Source organism: Ostrinia furnacalis, unplaced genomic scaffold (assembly GCF_004193835.3).
Source record: "Ostrinia furnacalis isolate ACB-3 unplaced genomic scaffold, ASM419383v2 OfSCF7334, whole genome shotgun sequence".
Taxonomy (NCBI): domain Eukaryota; kingdom Metazoa; phylum Arthropoda; class Insecta; order Lepidoptera; family Crambidae; genus Ostrinia; species Ostrinia furnacalis.
The window spans coordinates 92,593-117,752 of record NW_021137573.1 but is presented as its reverse complement, the minus strand read 5'-3'; the positions used below and the strand labels follow the sequence as shown (position 1 = coordinate 117,752).

Genomic DNA, 25,160 nt, shown 5'->3' with positions numbered 1-25,160 from the left:
AGCCATTGGTTCAGCGAGCGTTAACGCCACTTTCCCTTGTGGCATGTCTTAAAAGACATGAGAACGCTTGCAAAATCTTTTTATGAGTTTCAATTTCCGCACAGATAAATGCAGATTTTCCCAGGCCTTATTCTGTTGTACACAATGCTAACAATTCGATATAAACGATCCAGATAATAGAGGGATTTGTAGAAAAGTATCAAGTATTCATATTATGTTCCTTTCTAGCAAATCGGTCGTATTATATCGCGTGAATTGAATCTGAGAATTGCAAATACGCAGATATAGAGGTGCTATTGTATACTCGTTCTTGCCTATTTCTTATTCATATACAGGAGCTTGGTCATACTTATCTTTTGGATTATCTAAAAATGTAATTTAAATCAACTCAGTCAAAATACGGAGTTTTTTGCGCTGCTTCTTCTCAGCACTGGCCCATTTATCGTCCTGAAGCAGTGGTAGGGTTAATACTGGGACGTGTAAAAGTGCTTTTTAAAAGCCTACTTGCATAAATAAACGAGTTTTTAAATAATCACCACTCTAATTCACCACATTATCTTATGTTTGTATTAACATGTTGTTATAATTCAGCTACTAAACCCCCATTTAGGTGCCTCCATAATAAGGCCTTTTGACAGGTCAGAAGAATGACTGCCCTACTTTGATAGTGAAAGAACAACTAAATATGCTAGTGTAGGCGCCTAATATTTGTAGGCGTTACTTAGAATTTGTAGTCCAAATTGGCGGGGGCACTGCCGTGCCCCCAGATGAATAGACTTCGCGATTGAAATAAAAACTACGTACTTAGATAATATTATTTAGCTGAGCTTTTCCTCATAGATCTACTGTGCTAGGTTGTCTGCTGCTTTTACGGATACCAAGGAAGAGTCCAAGAAAAAGAAGCCTTCTTTTTTCTAATATTTAATATTACGTTAAGCTTAGCAATTTTAGTTAAACCGTATCCCATTGTGCAATATGCTTCTAATAACCCCCTTTATAATTGGTTGTCCTTATAAATGACTCTAGAACGCTAAATTTCGTAATTTGTACCACAGCCACAATCGGTCAAGTGAATCAATCATATTTTTTGTGGGTCCATCAGGTGACGAGACCAACGGTACGTGGTCTTTAGAACATAAACAACACTTTTTGTAAGCTAACGGTACACTGGACCCTCCTTAAAAAGGTGCCGTATTGCTTAGGCCTGCGGCAAATTGAGGCTGGGAGGAGGGTCTGCCTCCTAAAGCAGATTGACAAAGATAAGGAAAGGTTCGGCCAAACCAACGCGTGTAACCTGCGTGCGCGATGGCGATCAGATACATTTGTAGCGATGAGTTCACATCAACGCGTCCTGTCATTAGTCACGGCGATCTATGCACGCGCAGTGATCGCCATCGCTATCGCCGACGCGATCTGCACGCGTTGGTTTGGCTGAAGCTTAAGCCACAGCCAGATGAGACTGCAAACTAATGTCTGCTATGGTCCTGGAGAGTGGTTATGGTTTAGACCCTATGGTTCTGGAGGAATTTATGACATTTTTATTATTTTTTAGTAGTTAAACCTCATTTAATTATGAGTGTCCAGCCAGTACCTAATCATTACAAAATTTAATAGAAAAAGAAGCTTTATTGCGTCGGCTATATTAACTGTAAACTGAGTGACGTCATGACTCGTTGAAGGAGAATCTCACAATTATTACAATTTCCTACACGATAATGAAATAATGAATACGAAGATTAATCAAACTTAAGTAGAATCGCGTGTATCTTAAAGGGTCATTATTTCAATTGTTAGATAGTTTTGTAAGATACGAGAATATGTGTTAAATTGATAATAAGCAATGCATTGCTTGGCATTAAGTACGTCGTCCGATTCATAAGTCGCAAATGAAGAAATAAAAACCATTGCAAAAGCTTTTTAGTAAAAGGGGTCAAAAGGGGGCATACAAATTTTAATTATAGCAATAAATAATATCTTTACGTAAACACACACAACAGATAATAAAGCGGTTATTAAAAATGCAATACGTAAAGCTCAAGGTTCTTACTTGCCCAAGTTCTATTGTAGTGCGGGCACTTATTCTTTTTTAAGTGGCGCAATGAGTTGGAGCAGAAGAAAATATGGCAAAGGCATAACGTAACAGACTTACAGTTCGCACTTTCAACACGCTGGGAATTCGATGATATCAGACTTACTCCTAGTGGTCTAGTTAGGCGATCTTGTTAGGAATGTAACATCTCCCACGAACTGGCTGAATTGTTTTGTTCATTTGTTTTTTAAGAACGTTACGAAAAAGTTTAATACGCATGTTCACATGGCTCGTATGACTACGTAAGTTTACTGTACCTACTTTTATTCGAGTGTAGGATCTGAATATGTAAATAGAAATTGCTGAATAATTAAAAAATACACTAAAACACTTTTAAAGCTCTTTTGAAAGTGTTTTTGTATTTAATAATGTAAATTCTAAGAACAGCGTTTGAATTTTAAAATAAGCACGTCTCCCAAGTTCCCTTTGATTGACGTAGGTCCGAGGGGAGAACAAACATCTCGCGTGAAGCCTCGCAATTTATGACGTCATTTGAACTTGTCCCGTCAGAAAATACATTTCGTTGTCCAACGAGCAGTGTTTACACTCACCCCAGTTTCCCTCCAAACGGCCCCGCAGTATGTATCTATTCACACTGTGGCGGTACAGACAGACTACGAGGTGGCATTTTGAATAAAGAACCCTCGACGGGTCCCGCGCATGCGTCAATTAGAACAACCCTCGCTTTCCAATATGGCGACAACCGCCACAAGTCAAGCACGCGCTTGCTTCTATTTACAATAACTTGCGCTTACAATTTTTCATTTCATTGTAACACTATGAATTAACAGTATCACGTTTGTTCCAATTTTCATCGCGGAGTGGTTTTCTAGTGCGATTCAAAAAGTTTAGCGTTTGTTTTTTATCCGACTATTGTTTTAATGGTGACGCAGTGCGATCAGATGTGTTGATTGTGTTGTAAGGTGTATTTATTAGCTCCGGTTCAGTGGTGCCCCTGATTGTGTTGTTGTATCAATAATTAGCCAATTTATGCGGACTAGTTTGCATTATCGTATTTTAATTTGTTGATCTCGGATGTGATATTGGAATAGCATTAATTGTGTTATAATGAGTTTGGTTCATTAGTCAATTAGTAATAACATTTACACAAAGTGTATAGTAATCGTTTATTTCACCGCAAAGGCAATCAACCTTTTTGGTAATTCGTGAGCAAAAAGAGGAAAATAAATTCACCAAAGAGTTTCAAACAGAATCTTATTAAGAAAAAAAGAAAAACCTCAAAACAAAAGAAAAAGAAAAAATAGAACACTCGGTTCGGATTTCAAAAATTGGCGCGCTTTTTCGCGACGTTGGATCTGCCCACGGTCAAGCTGCGGCGCTCGCGGGTGTCGCCGGCGGCGCTGCTGCTCGGCGGCCGGCCGGTGTCGGGGCTGGTGGAACCAGTACGGAGCCCTGAGGAGCCCCCGCTCGACGTGGCACAGGACAAGGCGTACTGGGGCAGCGTCGCTACTGCTATGACTAGTAATAATTTTTGACTTTTGTAGATTTCTACCCAATGTTGCACGGGCTGCATTTTGTATTACAAAGTCACGAACGACTTTCTTTGTCTATCATGAGCCCCTCAAACTAAACCCTCTACAGGGCTAATTATCAAGTGAGATTTGACCAAAATAAGATTTTTTTAAAAGCTCTAGTAAGCAAGATTTTGCAAACTTCAACCAAACGCCCTTTGAGCTCAGAACTCTTTCCGCTTCAAAGTTCAACTAACTGCGAATAATAATCAAGGTGCTAAAACCAAAATCTTAGTGTCAAATACAAAAATAAAATTGAAGCTGTATCCACTTGGATAGTCTAAACATAGAAATAGACGAAAATGTAAATAAACAGTCGAACTCTACCGTTTACGCTGCGTAGCTAACTTATTTAAATACACTGTTGGGTTTTACGTATCACTTCACTGGGTAAACCACAAACAAACTTATGTGTTGAGCAATATTGAACAACAACACTCAACAATTTTAGAAAATAACTCACTCTAAACAATGTAGAGGTACATTTGTAGTTTCCCGAAATTGTAATTTATTAAAATTTTCCTTGTAATGTTCTTCTCTTGAGTATAACTCAATAAATGCGACCCGTTTTCATTAGATGATAAATAAAGGTCAAATTACATCTAATCTTGTCTCCGTAAAGGTCAGTTGGAAGGCTTTCTCTAACTTATTAATGTGTCGTATAAGGGAAAAACAATTTCGCTTTTATTCAAGGAAATACCATGATTTATTAACGACCAAGCTTAATTTAAAATTTCAATTACGCCCAGTCTCAAAAGTTGTTATAAAACTTCCTCATAATTTGAGTTAACATTATAAGTATTGTTAAAACTTTAATTCATCAAAGCACTAACATTAATCTAACGTTATGTTGGATCAAGCGTTCTTAACAACGGTAATTATCTAACTAACAAGCTTAGATAATGCCGCAGGATGTTACTCTAATGCCAGAGAAAATGCAGTTAACATCTCACCTTGGGAATTGAGAAGATTACCTCGGCAGATGCTGCTTCTATTACTGTACAAGTCGTTATGGAATAACTAATATCACTTACCTCCCTTAGGAGACTTGCAAGCAGAAAAATCTTAGAACAATTTTTTCGCGCTGTACTCTTTGGTCATAAAAGTAATTTATTTTCTGCAAATAGGCTTTTGAGAAGCGCTTTTATCGCCCCAGAATTACTTTAACCCTACCATTGCTTTGGACAATAAATGGGCCAGTATTGAGAAGAAGCAGCGCAAAAAACTCAATATTTATTCGAAGTAACTTTAAGGTTGGCGAGAGTGAACCATAAATAATTCCATCGAAATGCGGTATTATCTACTTGCCGCTACATATTCTGTGTCTTTCAGGAGTATCTAAGCTAACCTTCGTATGGCAGAGGGCATGAGAAGCGATCCGCAGTCGTCCCGCATAATACATATAGTGGGTATTGGAAACTCGCGGATGCTTTTAGCGAGGAAGTATACTTGACGACTGACGGTGAATACCGCTGCCAATCGTCAAGGGAATCCTATATTTTTTTAGATGTAGGGAGCAAGTAGGAATAATGCATATCGGAAACTCAAAATTAAGGTATATGGTAGCAATTCCTGACAGTAATAATAATAATGCATATCCTCTGCGTAAAAAAGAAGTATTCACTACAATGAATAGGTATCGTTGGAGAAGGATTATACAAATACAATTAAAATTAATTATTGTGATTGCGTGTTGGTTAGGAATCACGTCATTGATGCACGATTAATTTTTTGCTTTTACAATTCCTGGCGTAATATTGTCATTAAAAAAGATAAGATTAGATTAAAAAAGTAAACGAAACGCAAATTAAAATTGAATTTTTAATCCAAAACCAGGCAAACTCGATAAAAATTCAGAACAATTTTCATACATCGTCAGTACATTACAACTACGAACTCCAACTCGATCACTGGGGAAATATCCTGCAGGAGTTAGTCCGTGGCACATTCAATTACCTTGCCGAGCTCGTTGTGGCATGAGGAAGTTACGGAACTGAATTTTGAGATCGTGATCAGACCTCCTAAACATTTGTGAAGGATATAAACATATTTTAAGTTCTTTGACAACTGTTTCTGATGCTATTTCCCAGTTATTCCTTTTGGAAATCAATTTGATTGGTAATTTTTCAGATTAGAATTCTTCTTTTGGGACATTTGACTATGTTGCGATCCTATTGAGCCACAATAAATTGGTTTTAAACGTCTGACTCCAAGTCTATGAATTCAGTTTTTATACTATAAAAATATTTCGGTCTTTGGGTGTTTTGAAGTGTTTCTGATTGCTCGACACAAAATTAATTTGAACTCTATATTAAGAACAAAACTATCCATAAACAACAACTTACAGAGGCTTACAAGGATTTTACAGCCCACGAAAGTACTTCCCCGAAGTTCCCTTAGTCCCTCTCAATCTATTAATTACTCCGTTAAGCCAGGTCGAAAATGCGATAGACTCGTTGGTTTTATGCCCTTTATTATTGAATCAGGCCTCATCCTCATCCCTGATTTTATTAAGAGGAAAGGTTGTGTTTATGAGTGTTATTGACACCACTGATCTGGATGATTATAATAATATTATTATTATTTGTTTGCTTGGGGTTTATGCCCTGTTATAGGTTTGTGTGCTAGTGACTCTGTGCTGGTGACATCGCTCATCTATTTCAAGATAAATAATAGAAATAGCGATAGAAAAATAACTACTTTTTAGGTGTGTGACATGGACTAGGATGTGTTTGGCACGCAAATTGGCTCTTGCTGCTCATCTTAAAAGCGTGACGTCACACAAACTAACTTTACTATTTTTAAACTCTTTTCAAAGCACGTCAGCTATATAATATTCGTGGAATTTAATCCCAAATTTCTCGGGAACTCAGATAACATTGGTTATCATACTGAGAAGTTTCCCCATCGCATGTCACTCAATTTTCATGCTCAAATCGGATTATTTATCGACACGTTTCTGATTTATTTGATTCGCACGGAGATAACCAGATGTAAGATATGGAATATGGAACGGCACGCGTGCCTTGAATAAATGAATGTATAGGTTACGGAAGAGTAACATTTCAAGATTTGACTTCAGAGTTTTTAATTTAGCACTGAGTTTCTGACAATATAGTGACTTACATCCGTATTAACAAATATTACTATGAGGCCTCACAGTGCGCGTGGACGCACAGGGTGACATATGAACAGAGCGCTATTCCACGCTGCGGCATCGTTTGTAAATACGGGCGTAAGTTTCTTGCGCTGTTTTTTCTCAGCACTCCATATTACTGTCCCGTAGCAGTTACATAGGAAATACCCATACTACATATTTTTATCATGGAGTCGAATAATTAAAAAGTTTGCTATCATTCAGTGAGCAGAACTTGTTATCAAAAGAACCGTTATATTGGTTAAGCGTTATCATTGTAATAAGTATTATTAGTACCCCAGACGGAAAACACCCTCGTCCAATAACACCGAGTGAGTCACTTATTACTCGTTTCCTAGCGACGGTATTAAAACGCACGCAGCGACAGCAGATCAAGCTTAACTATATTATTATGGCATCTTATGTTTTTGAAATAGGTTCGATTTTGCAATAAAAATGTTTACTCTAAAGAATTTTCCGTACAAAGATACAGAAATGCAGAACAGCTATATTATGCTATCTAAATAATATCTAGTAGAGACCTACATACGGTGCAAATTGGTAAACAAAACATTATTAACCTTTACGGTTGACTGTACTCGATTTTAATATGAAAATCTGAAACGTATACGCGGCACGCTCCCATTGATTTGCGTTATTAACCAGCTTTATGGGACAATGAATATGCATGGGAACTCGTAACGGGCGGAATACTCATACCTACGATACACGGCTTTTGTTGTGGTCTTATATGCGCTAAGTAGCAGAAGTGAGTGCATTGCGTGATGAAGTAGGTAGATTCGTGTGTGTGTCACATCACACATTTGGTTTGGCACTATGGGATAAAAGATGTGGGCTTATTACCACAGAAAAACTGGAAAAAAACTGGCCCAGATCGGTACAGTAAATTGCACGCACGTTATTCTGCGTTAAAAAGAAGAAGAATGGAAAAGTGATTTAATATTTTTAGTATCACTATAACCAAGAAAACAAGATTTGTTCTAAAAAGCAATCCGAAATACCTTAAGCCATCAATCTGCTATCTAGTGATCCCATTTTTTTACCAAAATGAGAATTTTTTAGGTTTTCCTTCTTGGCAAAAATAAAGTGGATGTCTTAGAAATATACATTTAGGAAACCTTATAGCAAGAACCTAAAAAGATACAAAAACCTTATTCACGAATATCGTTACAGATTTAATTAGAAAACCGACAAATTAAAGAAAAAAGAGTCTGAGTAATATTTTTCCAGACGATTGTTGGTTTTGTTTTTGTATTCGGTTGAAATATTTACGAGGGATTTGGCTATTACCAAATTGTTAGTAAAGATTAAAGGTTTCAAATCCCTGTTGGTTGTTATAATAATTTTGTTTCTGCTGAAATTCAGAAATTACTTGGTCGCTACGGGTCGGATTTAGGGATTACAAGTTTCTGACAGGTTTTGTGGTATAATACGAATATTAGTGTAGTCCTGAAAACTACATACATGATATTTATATGTCAAGTAACTCAAGAGCTACTAAGCTTTTATAGCAGAAGTCAAACTGTCCATTTCATCCAGTATTTTAGTTTCAGCGCTCGTCTCCAAAATTTTCCAAACATAGATGTACGTAAATGTCTCAAAAATGCAACATCTCCAAGTCTAGTTAACACAAAATCTAATCCCCAGTTTATATTCTGGCAGATTATGATACTTTGGTAGAATCTGCCATTACTTTACAACTCGTTAAAACGTGGAAAGTTTTAATTGTCGCTTCTGTATAATCTGTGAGCACGATGCTAACCAACTTCGGAATTGATGGCCGACGTATATCAGAGTAATTGAATTTGTCCGATGTATGGGAAGGGAACTAATTGGAGATGTTCCAGTAATTAGATATTGATGTTATAGACTACATGCTATAGTTATAATTAATGTCAACGTTAATGATATTGTTTGAGAGTTGGTTTCACAACAAAGGTAAAAAAAAAAAAAAGTAAAAATTATTTTATTTGCCAACAAAAGCGTGACAAAAGGTTTACAAAAGTTAACTTTAACTTCATATAAGGCCAACTGCAAAACCTAAGTACATTCCCAAAGAATACTTAACTACCTAACCTTTTCTATACATCAGTAATTCTCAACGAATTTCGGCTCTACCGCGCGAGGTAAAGGTCAAAAATTAAATTAAAATGTATACTTTTTGCGAACCTTTTTTTGTGTGCCAACTTTTTGAGTGCCAGAAGTGAGTTAAGGTATATCGCAAGGGAACGTTTTATGATATTTTTAAAGTTAACTTTAACTTCATATAAGGCCAACTGCAAAACCTAAGTACATTCCCAAAGAATACTTAACTACCTAACCTTTTCTATACATCAGTAATTCTCAACGAATTTCGGCTCTACCGCGCGAGGTAAAGGTCTCCTAAGCCATTTGTTCCCATACATAAAGAAACCATCAATAATACGGAATTTGGCACACAGTTAGCCCCAACCCAACATAAGGAGCAGATTTGGGTTCGATTCATACATAAGGATGTTGTGAGAAACTTTCGAAGGGGGCGGAATTGTTATGGCAACCCTTGGGTGTTATTGATATGCTAATATTTACATACTCTATTAGTATAATGCCTGGTTCATATTTCTACTAGCTTTTGCCCGCGGCTTCACCCGCGTGAAATTTAGTTTTTCACAACAGATCGTCATAAATTATAGCCTATAAGTTATTTTGGGTTATAAACAATAATACCGTAAAGTTTCATCAAAATCCGTTCAGTAGTTTTTGCGTGAAAGAGTATCAAACATCCAGATATCCATACAAACTTTCGCATTTATAATATTTGTAAGATAGTAAGATATTCACTGCTCAACACGAATGGGATCAAACAACTAACACACAAAATATTTTATTAAAATATATGATTAGGATAGAATTCTATCCGTAGTAGGTTACATAATTATAACATCGTGCGTGACGATCATATCAGAGAACAGATTTTCTAGATCAACACACACTTCGAAGAAAACTAATTACAATCTCGGCTGTTTTCTTAAAAGTTTAATTACAAATTCCGTATAATTACTTTTGAAGCTGATTAAGTGAAACCTGAAACCCTCCACGTGCCAGCCGTGACGTCACGTTCCGCGCTCCTCTAAATGCCAGGGTTCGTTTCATTTACGTCACTTTTGCCACCCCGTTACGGGTCGTACATTCGTACACAACAAACTAAATACTGTGGGATCTTATGTCGTTGGAATAAGCTCGATTTTACAACGAACGTGTGTTTTATGTTATCACCTGTCTGTCTGTACCGCCGTATGCAAATCAAATTACATGCTCACCTGAAAAACATTTTCAATTATGAAGAGCAGGATTATTTTGACTGTTTTTAGATGTAAAATCTTTATTAATAACGTCCCTTTTTACCTGACTGCGCCAGAAGGAGGGTTATTAATGTTTTTACTTTGAATTTTGAGCTAGCAAACTTTTAAAGAAGATTTTGGATTGTGCTTAGCGAAGTATAATAAGTTTAGATTGAATTTCCAAATTAAATTAAGCTATCAGAATCAAAATTTATTTTTAGCTCTCAGCAAACACATAATTGAGATGGATTTGCTAGATTTCGTAGTAAACATTTTTATATCATATTTTAATTAACAAAAGAATTTCCAAGGAATATCGTTATAAAATATATAAGCTCTCGCCCGCCCACGACTTTTTCTTTGTGATACTCGTACATAAAGTTTAGACAGTTTAGTCTCGTTTTATCTGAAGTGAAATATTGTGTTGGTAAGTAGATTCACACTTTTTATGTCAGTATGGAGTGTTTCTTTAGGCTATAGAAGATTACTTATAAAGTTCTTTTGTGCTAGTGTCTTAACATTTCATTTCTAATTACTTAAATATCCTTGCTGTATGAATAAATAAAGATAAACTTTTTGAATAATGTTTGGCAACAGATGATCGAATAAGTGAAAACGTAGGGTTGTCACATTTAGCTCGCAAGCATTTTTTAATATAAGATAGCTATTTAGTTAGATTTACTTATTTGCTCAGGATTTGGCGTCTCTACATCACCTAAAACATCTCTTATTTCCATTTTTTTAAATATATTTGACAAATTGACCCAATTATGAATGAAAACCTTGGCTCTGTTACATAGTACCTACATTTCTTCTTTCTTTTTATATTACTTTAGATATTAGACCCAATCGCCAACCCCATCTTCATTTCGAAGCGGCCGCGAGTTAACGACTCAGCTGTAAACTGACGGACAAATTGAATGCTGTCTGTATTGAAATTTTTGAGTCAAACAATGGCGGCCTTGGACTATGATTTAGTGCTAGGGCACAATGGAACTAGACAGGCTATCGTACACCAGGTAGACTTGATTTACAGTCTATCAAAAGAAGAGTTAATTTATTACTACTGTATGCTCTTACTAAGGTCATGTTATAGCTAATATTTAAGGCTCTCTTGATATGTTGATTTTGAAACAAGTTTTGTACCTACATTATTTTGCAATAGGTCATCATTATATTATCATTTCAGCCACAGGACGTTCACTGCTGAACATAGGCCTCCCCCAATGATTTTCATATTGACCGGTTGGTAGTTAATGGGCAGGCAATTAGACAAATTGCAATGGGTTCTACGTGCCTTAATTCTCTATAACACTGGAAGTAACTTAATATTCCAGTGTTAAGAACTTTTTTATTACACTTTATTGAAGTTTTCATAAAGCCGAAAAGACCTTATAAAATATTAGAATATAAAAGAACAAATACACCGCTCGAAGTCTTTTACATACGATCAAGCAACAAGTTTGAAAATAAGACATGTGTTTTACAGTGAAAGTAAATTGCACGTCGTCTGGCGACTTGCGTTAGTTACTATGTACTCGTATGTAGAATGTAGAATAATGATTGCGGTATCAATGGCGTGCGGTGCATACAGGCAATGCCTTCGAATCTTAAGAGTATTTACTTCCTGCTTAGAAAAAGAAGTTATTAATTGCCCGGAGTTTGGCGGGGTAGAATAAAAAAGCCTTCAAAATAAAACACTTTTTTTAAAGATTTCATACGCACTTGAAATGGTTGAGTCTATTGAAAAGGTATGGCGTTCCTATTTTGGACAATGAAATTAAAATTCTTTATTAGTATGTAACTAGGCCCCTTTCAGGACACTTATGTACACGTCCCACTATATCCTGCATTGTTGCCACTTTGAGACGACATAAAATACATGTTACGTGACTAAAGCTACCTCATAGAGTTTTCCATCGAATTTTCCTCTCATTAAATGAAATAAAGCAAATATTTCGTCCCATTTCCAACCCCGTTACGTATGCTTATTTACTTTGACGCTAATTGGCTCGAGCTGAATTCTCACGAACTGTTTTTGTCAGGCTCACACGATACGTAATAGAGCCGGTTATGTAACGTAATGGTTTTGGGATCAAATCTGATGCCTAACGTACGTAAGTTCAAATAAAATAAATTGTTTTATTTTGACGAAACCTTTGATTTTCATCAGCAACAAAACAAACAAGAGCTTATCCACTTTTTATAGCGTTTTAAGGGCCTTTGTTATATGTATAAACTAAATATTTAAGTTTCACTGATCACTGAAAAAGATAAATAAAGTTTACTGGTACTTAACCTTTATTGGCTAGATAGCATTAGTCAGATAGCTATCTGAAACTTTATCAGGAACTGCTGAAATTGCGCCCTAATTCTTATTTCGTGTATCATAATAAACAATGAAACCCTGAAAGCTCGCTGAAATAAACCGTAGCAACAGAACTCATTTTGTAACTTTTATGATTTTTACGTTTGGTTTAATTTGCTTCAGAATTAGTAATACCCAAAGAAATCTATTCACAACAGTACGTTTCTCTAGAAACTTCCTGCCCCTTACAACCAAACTGTGGAATGGACTGTCGTCTGCGGTGTTTCCGGACGGATACGACCTGCAAGCTTTCAAGAGGAGAGCGTATCTTCACCTTAAAGGCCGGCAACGCACCTGTAACGCCCCTGGGTCTGCGGGTGTCTATGGGCGACGGTAATCACTTACCATCAGGTGATCCGTCTGATCGATTGCCTCCTGTCACATAAAAAAAAACAAAATCTGTCTTGTGTATTTTTGTAGTTATGTATCAAGAAGCTAAGCGTTCTAATAACTGTGATTGTAACGAAAATTTTACTTATTTCCTCGCCTACTACCCTCAAATAACGTTACACAACTGCCCTGTATGTCAAAGGTTACTGTGCGGTCAACTGCGGGTATTTATAGATTCGCGAAGGTTGTCATTAACACGCAACCTTTTCCGTGTCGTGATAACACTGCGGTTTGTAATACAGGGTGTTTGGCGCATCGTGTGCCAAAATGATTTGGCGGATAGAATGGGTCATTTCCTATATTTTCAGCCCCCATAACACGTTCCATGTCAGGCGGCTACTTTTATATTAGGTAAGTTTTTTAGTAATTTCACCAAAATACCCAAATCGCATCATTTAATTTCGATTTAAAAAAAAACTACTAAGCGTAGCCTCAAAGTAAATATTTTGTTTTGACGTGCATTGATATAGGGTTGCATCAAATCTAAAGTTACTGGCAAATATCATCTAGTTTTTTTTTAATTCAGCTTTGAACTTTTCCGAAAAGTTAAAAATGGACTGAACATTTAAGTTTACATGGCTATAAATTTTTTTTTAAAAGAGATAGCGATCTTCGGATTTTATCAAAACTTCTCTAGTCTATCCCCATTCAAACGGTATACTAATCTTGTTTAAATAATAACAACAACTTCACAAATTCCCTAAATTAGTGCATTGACTCTATTCGGACTGATTTGCGAAATTTGTGTTTATAGCCCCTTTTTGTGTGAATAACATGTTAAATACCTACAGGTAAAAATGTTATTCACACAAAAAGGGGCTATAAACACAAATTTCGCAAATCAGTCCGAATAGAGTCAATGCACTAATTTAGGGAATTTGTGAAGTTGTTGTTATTATTTAAACAAGATTAGTATACCGTTTGAATGGGGATAGACTAGAGAAGTTTTGATAAAATCCGAAGATCGCTATCTCTTTTAAAAAAAATTTTATAGCCATGTAAACTTAAATGTTCAGTCCATTTTTAACTTTTCGGAAAAGTTCAAAGCTGAATTAAAAAAAAACTAGATGATATTTGCCAGTAACTTTAGATTTGATGCAACCCTATATCAATGCACGTCAAAACAAAATATTTACTTTGAGGCTACGCTTAGTAGTTTTTTTTTAAATCGAAATTAAATGATGCGATTTGGGTATTTTGGTGAAATTACTAAAAAACTTAATATAAAAGTAGCCGCCTGACATGGAACGTGTTTATGGGGGCTGAAAATATAGGAAATGACCCATTCTATCCGCCAAATCATTTTGGCACACGATGCGCCAAACACCCTGTATATTATTATCTGGTTTCCAGACTTGCCAGCAATAAATAAGTTTGAGTTACGGGGGTGTTTTAAGGCTGACGATACACTGGTTTAACAGTTCATAAATCAGTCGATAGCATTTCAAACCAGGTTAAGTTTTGTATGTTATTGCAGTATGAACTGCATGTACCTATGTAGTTCATGCCCTATTACTTTACTATCACTAAACATCTTTTTTTCCTATACAAAAGACCGCACACGGACGCCTCCTTGGCTATGCAACACTGGCGACCAAGAAACTAATTTTTTTCTCGACGATCAATATTGATGCTCTTTTGTTTTTCTTTATCTCCTCTCGAATATTGGCGCAATCAATTTCCACGTTTCGATTTTATGTCAAACTAGCTGACCCGGCGAACTTTGTTCCGCCTTAATGGCAATAAGTAAGCAGACTTTTTTTTTAATTTCGAACGGGATAAAAAGTATCCTATGTCCTTCTCCTGGCTCTAAACTACCTCCCTGACAATTTTCAGCTAAATCGGTTCAGCCGTTCTTGAGTTATAAGTGGAGTAACTAACACGACTTTCTTTTATATATATAGATATTTTAAAAGTTAAAAAAATATCTATCAATTAAATTAAAGGTGTGCAATGCCTAATGTGAAAATTCAACAAAAGAAATATTCTCTTTGTGCGAAATGAGTTAAGGCGCCAAAAGTCACGTGATTTAGAGTAGGCGCTCACCGTTGATTTTTCGTTGGCCGATAGTTTAGTCGGGCAGTTGATCAGTATGGGAATGTATGGGAGTGCGCACACTACGCCGATTCGATTTGGCCGATTCTTCATACAATTTGAAATCGGGCACAACTATCGGCCAACTAAAAATCAACGGTGTGCGCCTACTCTTAGCGATGAAAATAATTTAAGAAAGAAGATAACTAGATATAGAAATCTAGGACCAAATGAAAGCGATCTTCAGTGTGTATTAGTTTCTACCTACCTTCTTCTAATACTTTTATTTATTTTTGAAGATTTTTCGATTTAGAATGTTAATCTTGTAGGTATAAAAAAAAGTAATTATAATTTAACCTAAATAATTACTGACCTTCACGAAAGCCTTTCGGCTAGACGGATATTACAGCAACATTGCAAACTCAGTTTAATCCCACTCAAACGCTTTCAATATCTGATTTGATCTTAGCATAATATTGAGTTATGCTAATTTGTAAACTTTACGCATAAGTAAGTAACTGCTGATATCAATCCGATCTTGAATTCATCATTTATAAGCAATTTTATTAAAATACTTTTTCGTCTCTCTCCTGAAAAGTTCAAAAGAATATCACTGAACATTTTCTCTGTGTTGTTTTTTATCTTTTTGACGCTAGCAAAGGCATAAAACAAATACAGCCAATGAAACTTTTTCACGTCATGCGTTATCTTTGGTTATGACGTGTTCATGGCCCATTTTCTTGTTTCTTATCGATTTGATGCCTTTATGTTCCGGAATAATATGACGTAGCGTAGGTAGCGTTCTCTTGGCGTTACTTCTGTTTTTTTAATCATCATCATCATTACCTATTACCGCCAATGGTATGCTTAACGTTCCTAATTAAGTAATTAATATTTTTGAAGAAAATTTCAATACTAATACTTTCAAGGGAATGGGAGTGACACGCAGTTGTTTCATTAGTTAAAGAGTTGAGGCTTAAAATGTTTATAAATTATTCGCATTGTTAAACTTGTATCTGTAAATACATTAATTAAGTCAAAGTTCTGAATCTAAATTTGTTTGTATTCGCTTGAGAATAATACCTATCCCAATAGCGGTTAGCTCAAAGAGTATGGACTAAATCACTTTAACCTAGACGGTAGAGTTAGGATTTTAGGATTTAGCTACTTCAATATCCTGAAAGGAAAACATTGAATCACCCGTATATTTGCCCCAATGTTTGGTTAAGGAGCGAGGGCGTATTTGCCTTGCCTGAAATCCAGCAATCACTCGCAGTTCGAAGGGGAGGAATGAAGTGATATCAAGCGATATTAAGCCTTCGGAATGTTACCAAGTTACCATAAACTTTGTCAACTGTCTTCGTAACACCTGTTTTAATTAATAATGCGCGTATTTCGTGTACCCTTGAACACTAATTTAAAAATAGACAGCTGAAATGAACATTCGTGCTTGAGTTGGAAATGTTTATTTTAGAGACAATGAAAACTGTCCTTACCCATTGTTTTAGAGAAAATATAAATACTGCCGAGATATTAAAATTTTCTAACATAGGAGGTACGCGAAGGTTCATGTAATGTACTATTCGTGGTCCCTTAACCATGTTCAAAACAGTTGTTTACTTATGCGACTTTTATTTTACTGTTATTGGATTTACCTATATCTCTATGGGAATTATCACCACCTTAAAAGAAGCACTAGGTGATTTTGTTTTCAAGGTACCCATATATTGAATGAAATACATATCTTTTTATTACTTTTATATGGTAATTTAATATTTAATTTATCTTCTCTTGTTACAGCAACGAGTGGGTCCGGCAGCGGGCCTGGAGGGGGTGAGGCGCGGCGCGGGGGTGACGTCACGCCGCACGCGCAACCTCAGAGGCGGCTCATCAAAGTCGACTTCGACAACCTTGAGGTCAGTGAAAATACCATAATATGTAGGTACATTTTGAATTTCAAGTACACACGTTAAGTATAGATATACCTTTAGTAACATAGGTACTTTCATGATAGGCATGCTAAGGCCTATGCTAGGAAAACTGCTAGTAGTCATTGAAGTAAGTAAGATACTGAAGAGAAAAGATGACACAATTTTTTTGAGGTGTCCACAGATCGGTGTCCACGCGCAAAATGTGAAAATAAAACTCATAAAATAGTTCTGTCAATTTTCACCCCACTGTTGCATATTGCAGCTCAAAAAATACTGCTTATAGCAGACTTTGTTTCCTCATAAATAGAGAAAACAAAGAGCTTGCTTCTTAGTTGACATTTAAATACAAGAGATTGTTGATTATTACACAGTCAGATCAAAACAAGATGGCCTTTCGGATTTGAAAGTATGAATTGCCTTAGGCACTGAAGCCTCTTAAGTTTTCTGTGCTCTAAAAGGTTTTTAACTAGATGAATATGAATGTGAATTCGAGTTTGTACTTTGTTTTTTATACCTTATTGAAATCATAGATTCCAAGAAAAATATCAAACGGTTCTAAAGTAGAAGGCAAAGTTAAATGAGAAAAACAACTCGTAAGATGTGTGTTAAAGTAGTTTGCATTCAGGTTACGTTTCTCGGCAGATTATGCGCCGCGGCGTCCTGCATATTTTTAGTATTATAGCATTTTCTTCGCTAGCCAACAAATCCTAAAGTCTGCATATTTCAGTATGCTAGGTTTCGTGACTCGTACAAAGAAACCGCTTTGAGAAAAAAATACAAAAACAGAGCAATATAGGTGCCTTTACCTTATTCGAACTTGCTTTCGTATTCCGAAAAACCAAGCAATTTTAAACCTTGTTAGCTGTGCTAAGTAAATGTCTGCACTGCAACTCTGTGTTCGACTTTAAACTCTACCTCGTTGAGTTAAGATGACTCTTCTTAAAGGAGCTCTAGATTGCATATTTCTCGCCTAACTTGGCATATCGTAAGTGGCTTACTATCTCTTGCGGATATGTACGTACAATGCCAAGGCCATCGTTTATGTAGAGACATAAATATTGAGACACATTAAGTAGACTGTGTTTTTATAACTTGAGAAACAGCATTCAACTGACCTATATCAATAAAAGTTTTGATTGGATTAAAAAAGTAAAAAAAAACATTCAAACACCAAAACTATATTATGTAAATAAACACCTTCCTTTTCCTGATTTTCAGGGCTGGCATATAATTTTACAGAACTTTTGAATAAATCATTTAATTAAGTATTAAAAAGAAAAATAAACAAGAAATATTTATTATAAATACTCTAAAGAGTAATTTACCTTCACAATTAAAATCCCGTTCGTGCAATAGAGTCACCGAGGGAATTTAAAAATAATTCAAATCCTGGCCACTTTTTACAGTCACGAAATAAATCGCGTTTATGAATAAAAAGAATATAACGTGAAAAATGTTTATGAAAAATTCGTAGAGCCAAGGAATAACTTCACGCTGCATTCTCTGGCGCTATACTCCCGGGGGAGGGAAATAGGTCAGGTGCTATATGTGATCCGATACGCTCGCTATCAGTTACAAATTGTTGGGGAAATTATTTGCCTTTTTAGAAATTGTTAGTGTCTGTTGCACGATTGATCTTTGACTTTTCACAGAATTTTTTCTCGGATGAAGATGCACGGATAAATGATAAATTTGTCATACCTAGTTGAAATATTTTTTGTCAATCAATTAGTAAGTGCGTGACAAGTAAAGCCCCTCTTCGTCGCCGTCGTTTCAGCAAAATGACGTCCACCGCTGGACAAAGGCCTTTCCCAAAGATTTCCACAAAGACCAGTCCCGCGCTGACCGCATCCAGGTTCTCGTCACAAATTCATAATGTCTTTTTCTTCTTCTCTATATGGTAGTAGTTTTTACCAATGTCTACTTAAGAACAACTCGTTTTATGACCATTTAAGCTGACTATTTATTAAATCTGCTACACCAATAAATCATTGCGGAAGCCAGTACGATGTATAATAGTAAAGTCGACCGTGTTACGTGCACAAAAAAGAAATTAGTTTTTGCTCCCACGCTAACAGGGCGATGACTCGAGTTTTAGTGCTATTGGTATACCCGATCGAACGGAGAGATTCAATTAAGAATAGAACTGCTTAAAATCTGTGGGTGATAACTAACCTAGACTTTATCTGAACAAGTGCAATGATACTAAATAGGTTCAGGTTCTTGTTGTCAAGTGAAAACTGCGGCAAAAATTCCTTCAAAGTCGAAATTGACATTTGGTTTTATTTCCAACGCTATTTAAAATACTTTGATGCTAATAAAACTCAAAGGACTCATAAAAATGTTTTGCACAAACGCTTTTTCCATCCATTAAAATAAGCTTTTAAGCCAATAACTTTATTTTCCCTATGAAAGCTTTACTGAGTACAAAAAACCTACTGAGCGTCACTAACTGGCTTTGTATTCGGCCTTTCATGCGATACCATTAACATCAAACACTTCAGCTGAAAGCCTTCGATACAGTTTCAAAAGGCTGAAGTATGCGATACCTCCTCTACGTAGCTTTATTACTCGATACACAATAGTAAAAGAAGGAACTTTTAGAGCACCTTTTAATGTGAATGAAAGTTGTACGAAATCTAAAATCTATTTAAGTTTTCAATGGCAGAGATGAGTATTGTTATCTTTCTATAGAGACATCGTTTTGACTTATCGTTAGTAAGTAGATGATTGCTTATGTCAACACTCCTCACTAAGTAATAAGTAATCTAGTTCAGGTTCTAAAGATATAAACTTAGTTACAGCGAAGTAATATTTAACGGCTTACTTAGTTATTACTTTTCCAGGACACCTCAGTAAGTACAGAATATTAGCACTTCGAAATTTCCTCTAACGGTACTTAAATATCCTTTAAAAAGAAGACGGTCACAACTTACACTTGTGCAAACCGCGCAAGGCTCCCATGCCCCAGTTTTGTTACAACGGGAGTGTCGACCTTGTGAGTCACGACATAAGACCGTTAGTTCCGTGAACGAGTGTTTCGCAGGGTAGCATCATCGGTCCGGTCCGTTTTATACTTCCAAGTGTTTTGTAAGTTTTGTAGGTTGTGAGACACAGCTGGAAAATGGGAGCTCTATATTTTTTTGTATACAAGTTTCTGGCATAAGTTACGAATCTAGGACTAATTTTAGGAGTAATCTTATTCAAAAACTTTAAAGCGACTACACTGAAGGTTGCTAATGTAGTCTCCATTCAATCAAACTTTTTGTTTGTCTATGTGTTGAAGAAATCAGAGAGCGAAAGCCTTTATCGTCATAACGTATGGTGCAGCATCTTAATCAACGTTTAGAAATTAGTTTTCACCTCATGATGACACTCATTAAGTACTGACAAGTAAATATATTGTCGACGCCCACTTCGTCCACGTGAAGTACTTGAGTAAACTTACCCTAATACAGTTTTAATATCTAATAGATAGGTAGATACGTACATACTTAATTCCTTCATCATTAAATTGGAGCTCAACATTGAATGAAACAAAAAATATCTAGATGTCTCTACTAGTTGTTTAATGTTCAATGAACAGTCTTTTATTTTATTTGTCTAAATAGTTTCCACTTAAGTTTAATCATCTACCAACCTACTTTCAGTTATGACGCAAACATCTTTACTCAACTTTTCGCTTGTTATATTTTCTCTTACACTTCAATTTCTTTTGAAGAAAAAACAACTCACTATAACCGATTTAGTATTTCGTGGAACACATGTTTGAGGCTGGTAAAATATAATGAGCAATAAAAAACCAACCTGAGATGGAATTGTGTAAAGCGATCGTTATCATTTGACAGTTCATAACGTACGATTATTCTGTCAAACGCTTTGTTTAACTAACTTTATCGTACGTTATGAACTGTCAAATGATTACCAATCGTAATCATTTGACAGTTTACACAATTCCACCTCAGCAGGGCTAAGATGCGCGCCGTGATAAACTGCTATCGCGGCGTTATATCGATTTTGACGTCACTATATCGTTTTATCTACCGGCGCTAACATGGCACCCCGAAAATTATCATGTCATCTGTCAAAATGTGATAGTGATAGATTTGTTTTTTTTTTTTGTGATAAACCTGGCAAGCCCTAACATGAAGCGCTAACTATATCATATTTTGACATCACGATAGGATAGGATGTGGTGTTTTTATCGTCCTCGATCCTTGCCCACGATAGCAAGACGATAGGAGATTAACTTTTTTGCAAGCTACTTTAACTCTATTTATTTATCATTTATAATGGTAAATGACATTTTACGACTAATTTGAGGCTAGTAAAATTCAAAGAAAGGAATCTAGCACCTTTGTGATACTTTTACTTCTAGGTGGAGATTGAGTTCTAGTTCAAGAGTTTATCAGTGTGAGGCGAATCTTGCGACAGTTTATAATCGCTAGCTGCAAAATCTTAGTGCTCCCACAGTCCCACCCACATATTAATTATTACATTACCTACCTTGTAAAATAACCATTACTTACCTACTTAGGTAGGCAGTCAACAGTACATCAGACAATACATATTAAGTTGCAAATGTCGTGAGATACCCCACAGTGTTTAGCTTGATTTAAGTACCTACTGTCATCTGTACATAATCTTGTAAAATTATTGAAAATGGGGCGGAATGTGGTGACCGAGCTTCTTGTGTCTACATCAAACAGTGGCAAGGTCATTGTCAGAAATTAGCATTGGGTGGGATGTGTAATCAAACTTGCTATAATAACAATGAGAATAAATGAATTTTACTAATTTTATAACTTGATGGTGATACCATACATACATTCCACATTACTATCAATCTAATTCCTCCATGTGGTCTTTTTTAAGGGCTTTAATGTGACAGGATGATAATCTTGTACAATTTATTCCATTATAATAAATTCATCATCATCTCAGCCATAGGACGTCCACTGCTGAACTTAGGCCTCCCCCAATGCTTTCCATGTTGCCCGATGGGGCAGCAAGGTTCTGGGGTGGAGGCCGGGTACCGGAATACGCAGCGTGGGACGTCCACCCACAAGGTGGACCGACGACATCATAATGGTAGCAGAAAGGCGCTGGACGCAGGCAATAAATTCATTATTGCAGTGTAATTTCAAAATAATTCAACCATTATTTACAAAATCTTTATTTGGAAAACTTTTGTTTTACAATAGCTATTTATAATTTCAAATACAAACAGAATTCCATGAATTGGTTAGCCTAGCCAGTACCCTTGAAGTTTTTCTTGCTGATTGTTATTGTAAATTTTCATGATAGTGAGCAAGACTTGATTATGTCTGCTTTAGAATGAAATAATCACTCATAATCCCACACTTCTTCATCCACTGTCTGAAAAAAGAAAGAATATTATTTAAACACAATTATAAATATTACAATTACATAAACAGTTCATAAATAGAAACATTTACTTAATCCTATTTGTATTTTAAGTTTACATACAAAATATTGATCACAGTATTATTACACGGTGAAAGAACTATGTGAAATAAATATAGGAAAGAAGGTGAAAGCTTATTTGTAGGAATAAAGATATTTTTCCTTTTCTCCGGTGCTGTTACTTATGAAAATCAAGATCTGCGGAGTATAGCTAATATTTTAGACTTTAGGTACTTACTTTGCTACTTATGAGTGTAACTTTATTTCTCAAATCTCAATAAACTTTCTGACTGCTTCATGTAAGTTGAATAATTACTGTAAACCTCGCATTATGGGGTAGGTAGTGGAGTTCGGTTATTCTGTTAATTTTGAAGACTTCATTCTATAATACTATCGGTATGATTAGGAATTCTTCATTGTTTTTCTTTAACTTGGTTATCTCTTCGTTTGATATTTTCCGTACTTTAGAAATATTAAAAATAAGACTGGAAACATAAAAATACAATTTTAAAAACACAAACAAATACAATCAAGCAGTCATGTAATGTCAACAAAATTGACATAACTTTTTTTTAATGACGTTCTCACTGCTTTAAGATATGTGTTTTTAGCCGAATTAGTAGCAGAAATGAACGAGATTGAACGAATGAGCTAAAATATTTCAAGGTTGGCCAACATAATAACGCAATTTTTTCTTAATATGGCAACAATTCGGTTATCACGCGATAGCGGTCGATAGACTTTTCCATCGATGGTCCCATGTTAGGGAAAATGATAAAATTATCTACGTGATCGAAAATTGTCTTATCATATCATGTCATTGTCGATGCGCGCATCTTAGGCCTACTGGTTTAAGTAAGCTCAACGATAAAGTTTAATGGATCCGCCATATTTTTTAAAATAATATTTCCTTTATACCTAGTCCGTGGAATGGCGTGGAACTGCATATTTAGAAGTTAATTAAAATTCAGCACAGAAATAATTCTGCATTTACCAAAAAGTCGGTTTTATTGTAAATGTGGGCTAAATTGGGCACTAACATAATAATGAACCGCGATAAAAGTAGCCACTCACTGTGTTATTCGATTTTGAACTTTCCCTCGAGGCATTACGTTTGGTATTATTACAGTAACATAAGTTTTCACCCCTAAGTAACAAAATAAATACTGTAATCTCATGCACATAATATGTACGTTTCGTTCGCCTTTTGGCTTCGTTCCAGCCCATTTGCTGCACTAAACGGAATTACCACTCCCGAACGAGAGGGTGTTGGAATTTACGACAATATGCCTTCGCCTAATTGATAAAAAAGATTTTCTAGAAAAGTAAACTCTATCACTGAAGCGTAAGGCATTCTAATTATTTCTACTAAAGCTGACTGTGCTACAAATTTTCGACTGGGCTTAAAACAGCAGGATGAGTTATTTCAGTAGACTTATAGAAATTCCTGTATTTGTATATTTCAGAAAAGTCTTTATGTAAATTGCTTTACAGCTTCATGACTATTTTATGAGCATTTACGAATCATTCTGACATAAAATAGGAATCTGTAAAATATCTTGTTGTATTTCCTTGTTCTTGTTTTTGGACGCTGAATTATGAATGATTTGGGTATTCAGCTGTTTGTTTACCGAATAAAATAACTGCTTAAGATTCCTGAAACGGCTAAGCTTTTTGTGCCAACCATTTTTTGTACAAAGGCATGTGCTGCTCATTATAATAAAACTTTGATACTTGAGTAGGCAGTAGGTAGGTAGTACTTTTCAGACTCCATTTTCAAACAGTAGTTCTTTTCTGAAATAATAATGAGCGAGACAGTTAGCCAAGACTTAAAGTACAGAATTAAGAAACATTATAGGTACTCGAGAAAAGTAATCTCATGAAACTAGGTAAATGTAAAAACTTGAAAAGCAGTTATTTGACCTGTAAAACTTTTCCTCTCCAAGGACAATCGATGGGAAGTTGTGGACTTAAAATGCACTTAGTTAGAACTTTGGTCTAGTTGCAAAATAGTTCTGCACCACAGTGCGAACAAGGAATTCTAGCTATTGTAGAACTTAGGTACGTATAACCTTCATCCTTGATAGATCAATGGCCGAATTGATGCCATAATTGTTTTTCTTAAATATTTTAAAGGGTTGAGTTGTGAATCATTTTCATTGACTCTACATAATTATGTAATCACAAATTAATGCTCTCTTGAGCAATGCTTTGAGTATAAAGTGTCAATACTAGCTGGAAAAATATACAGTCAATGTTAAAAATACAGCTCACAGTACCAGTACATACAAAGACATCAAGAACGTGTAGGTACTAAAATCAAAATAATTTAGCCAAAAATATTATATTGTGACTTATAAATTCAGAAAAAATAAATAGATCACCGAAAGTAACATTATTTTCATTAAGTTTTAGCGCGTTCTGAGCATTAAATTACGTTTTCGAAGCTGGGATAAATCAATCGGTTAGTGTGTAACATTTTTTCACCCGACTGTATCCACTGCAGTGCACCATGCTTTATGCTCTTTGGCATTTGGCCCTTATTTGCTTTCACTGCGGAAGACTGCCGTATGATTACTGGCAAACAGACACGATAAACATGGGGACTGGTATTGAGATTGCACGAGTGATCACGATAGGGCCCGTATTGTGAAATGACATTCTAGCTCAGACGTAGGTTGGCTAGGTAATTATGAGTCTAGGGTTTAACTGAGTGCCTGAAGTATGGAAGCGGCACGGGAGGGGTGAATGTTTAAAAAATGTATGAAAATTTTAGTATTTGAACGTTTCCCGCTAGGGGCGCTGTACAATCCGTCATACATTAAATGTTATTTTTTGAAGCGCTCACTAGTAAGTGCGTTTGATGTAAACTCACACTAGGCCCTCTGAAGTCTCGCTGACGTTTCACATCA

At 35.8% G+C, this 25,160-nt stretch overlaps 1 protein-coding gene and 1 long non-coding RNA gene across 2 annotated transcripts in view; one reads left to right on the top strand and one right to left on the bottom strand.

Moving 5' to 3' along the window:
* The window catches only part of spir (spire type actin nucleation factor), a 65,374-nt gene that overhangs the window by 22,710 nt on the left and 17,504 nt on the right, over nt 1-25,160 (top strand). The window contains exon 6 of the mRNA XM_028319805.1: nt 16,691-16,806. Coding sequence (XP_028175606.1) covers nt 16,691-16,806 — 116 coding nt within the window. The remainder of the gene's footprint in view (nt 1-16,690; nt 16,807-25,160) is intronic.
* LOC114363911 (uncharacterized) lies at nt 21,000-23,083 on the bottom strand. The gene is made up of 2 exons (XR_003656817.1): nt 22,487-23,083; nt 21,000-22,200 (listed from the first exon to the last, which is right to left on the bottom strand). It is a non-coding gene; the product is annotated as an uncharacterized LOC114363911 (long non-coding RNA).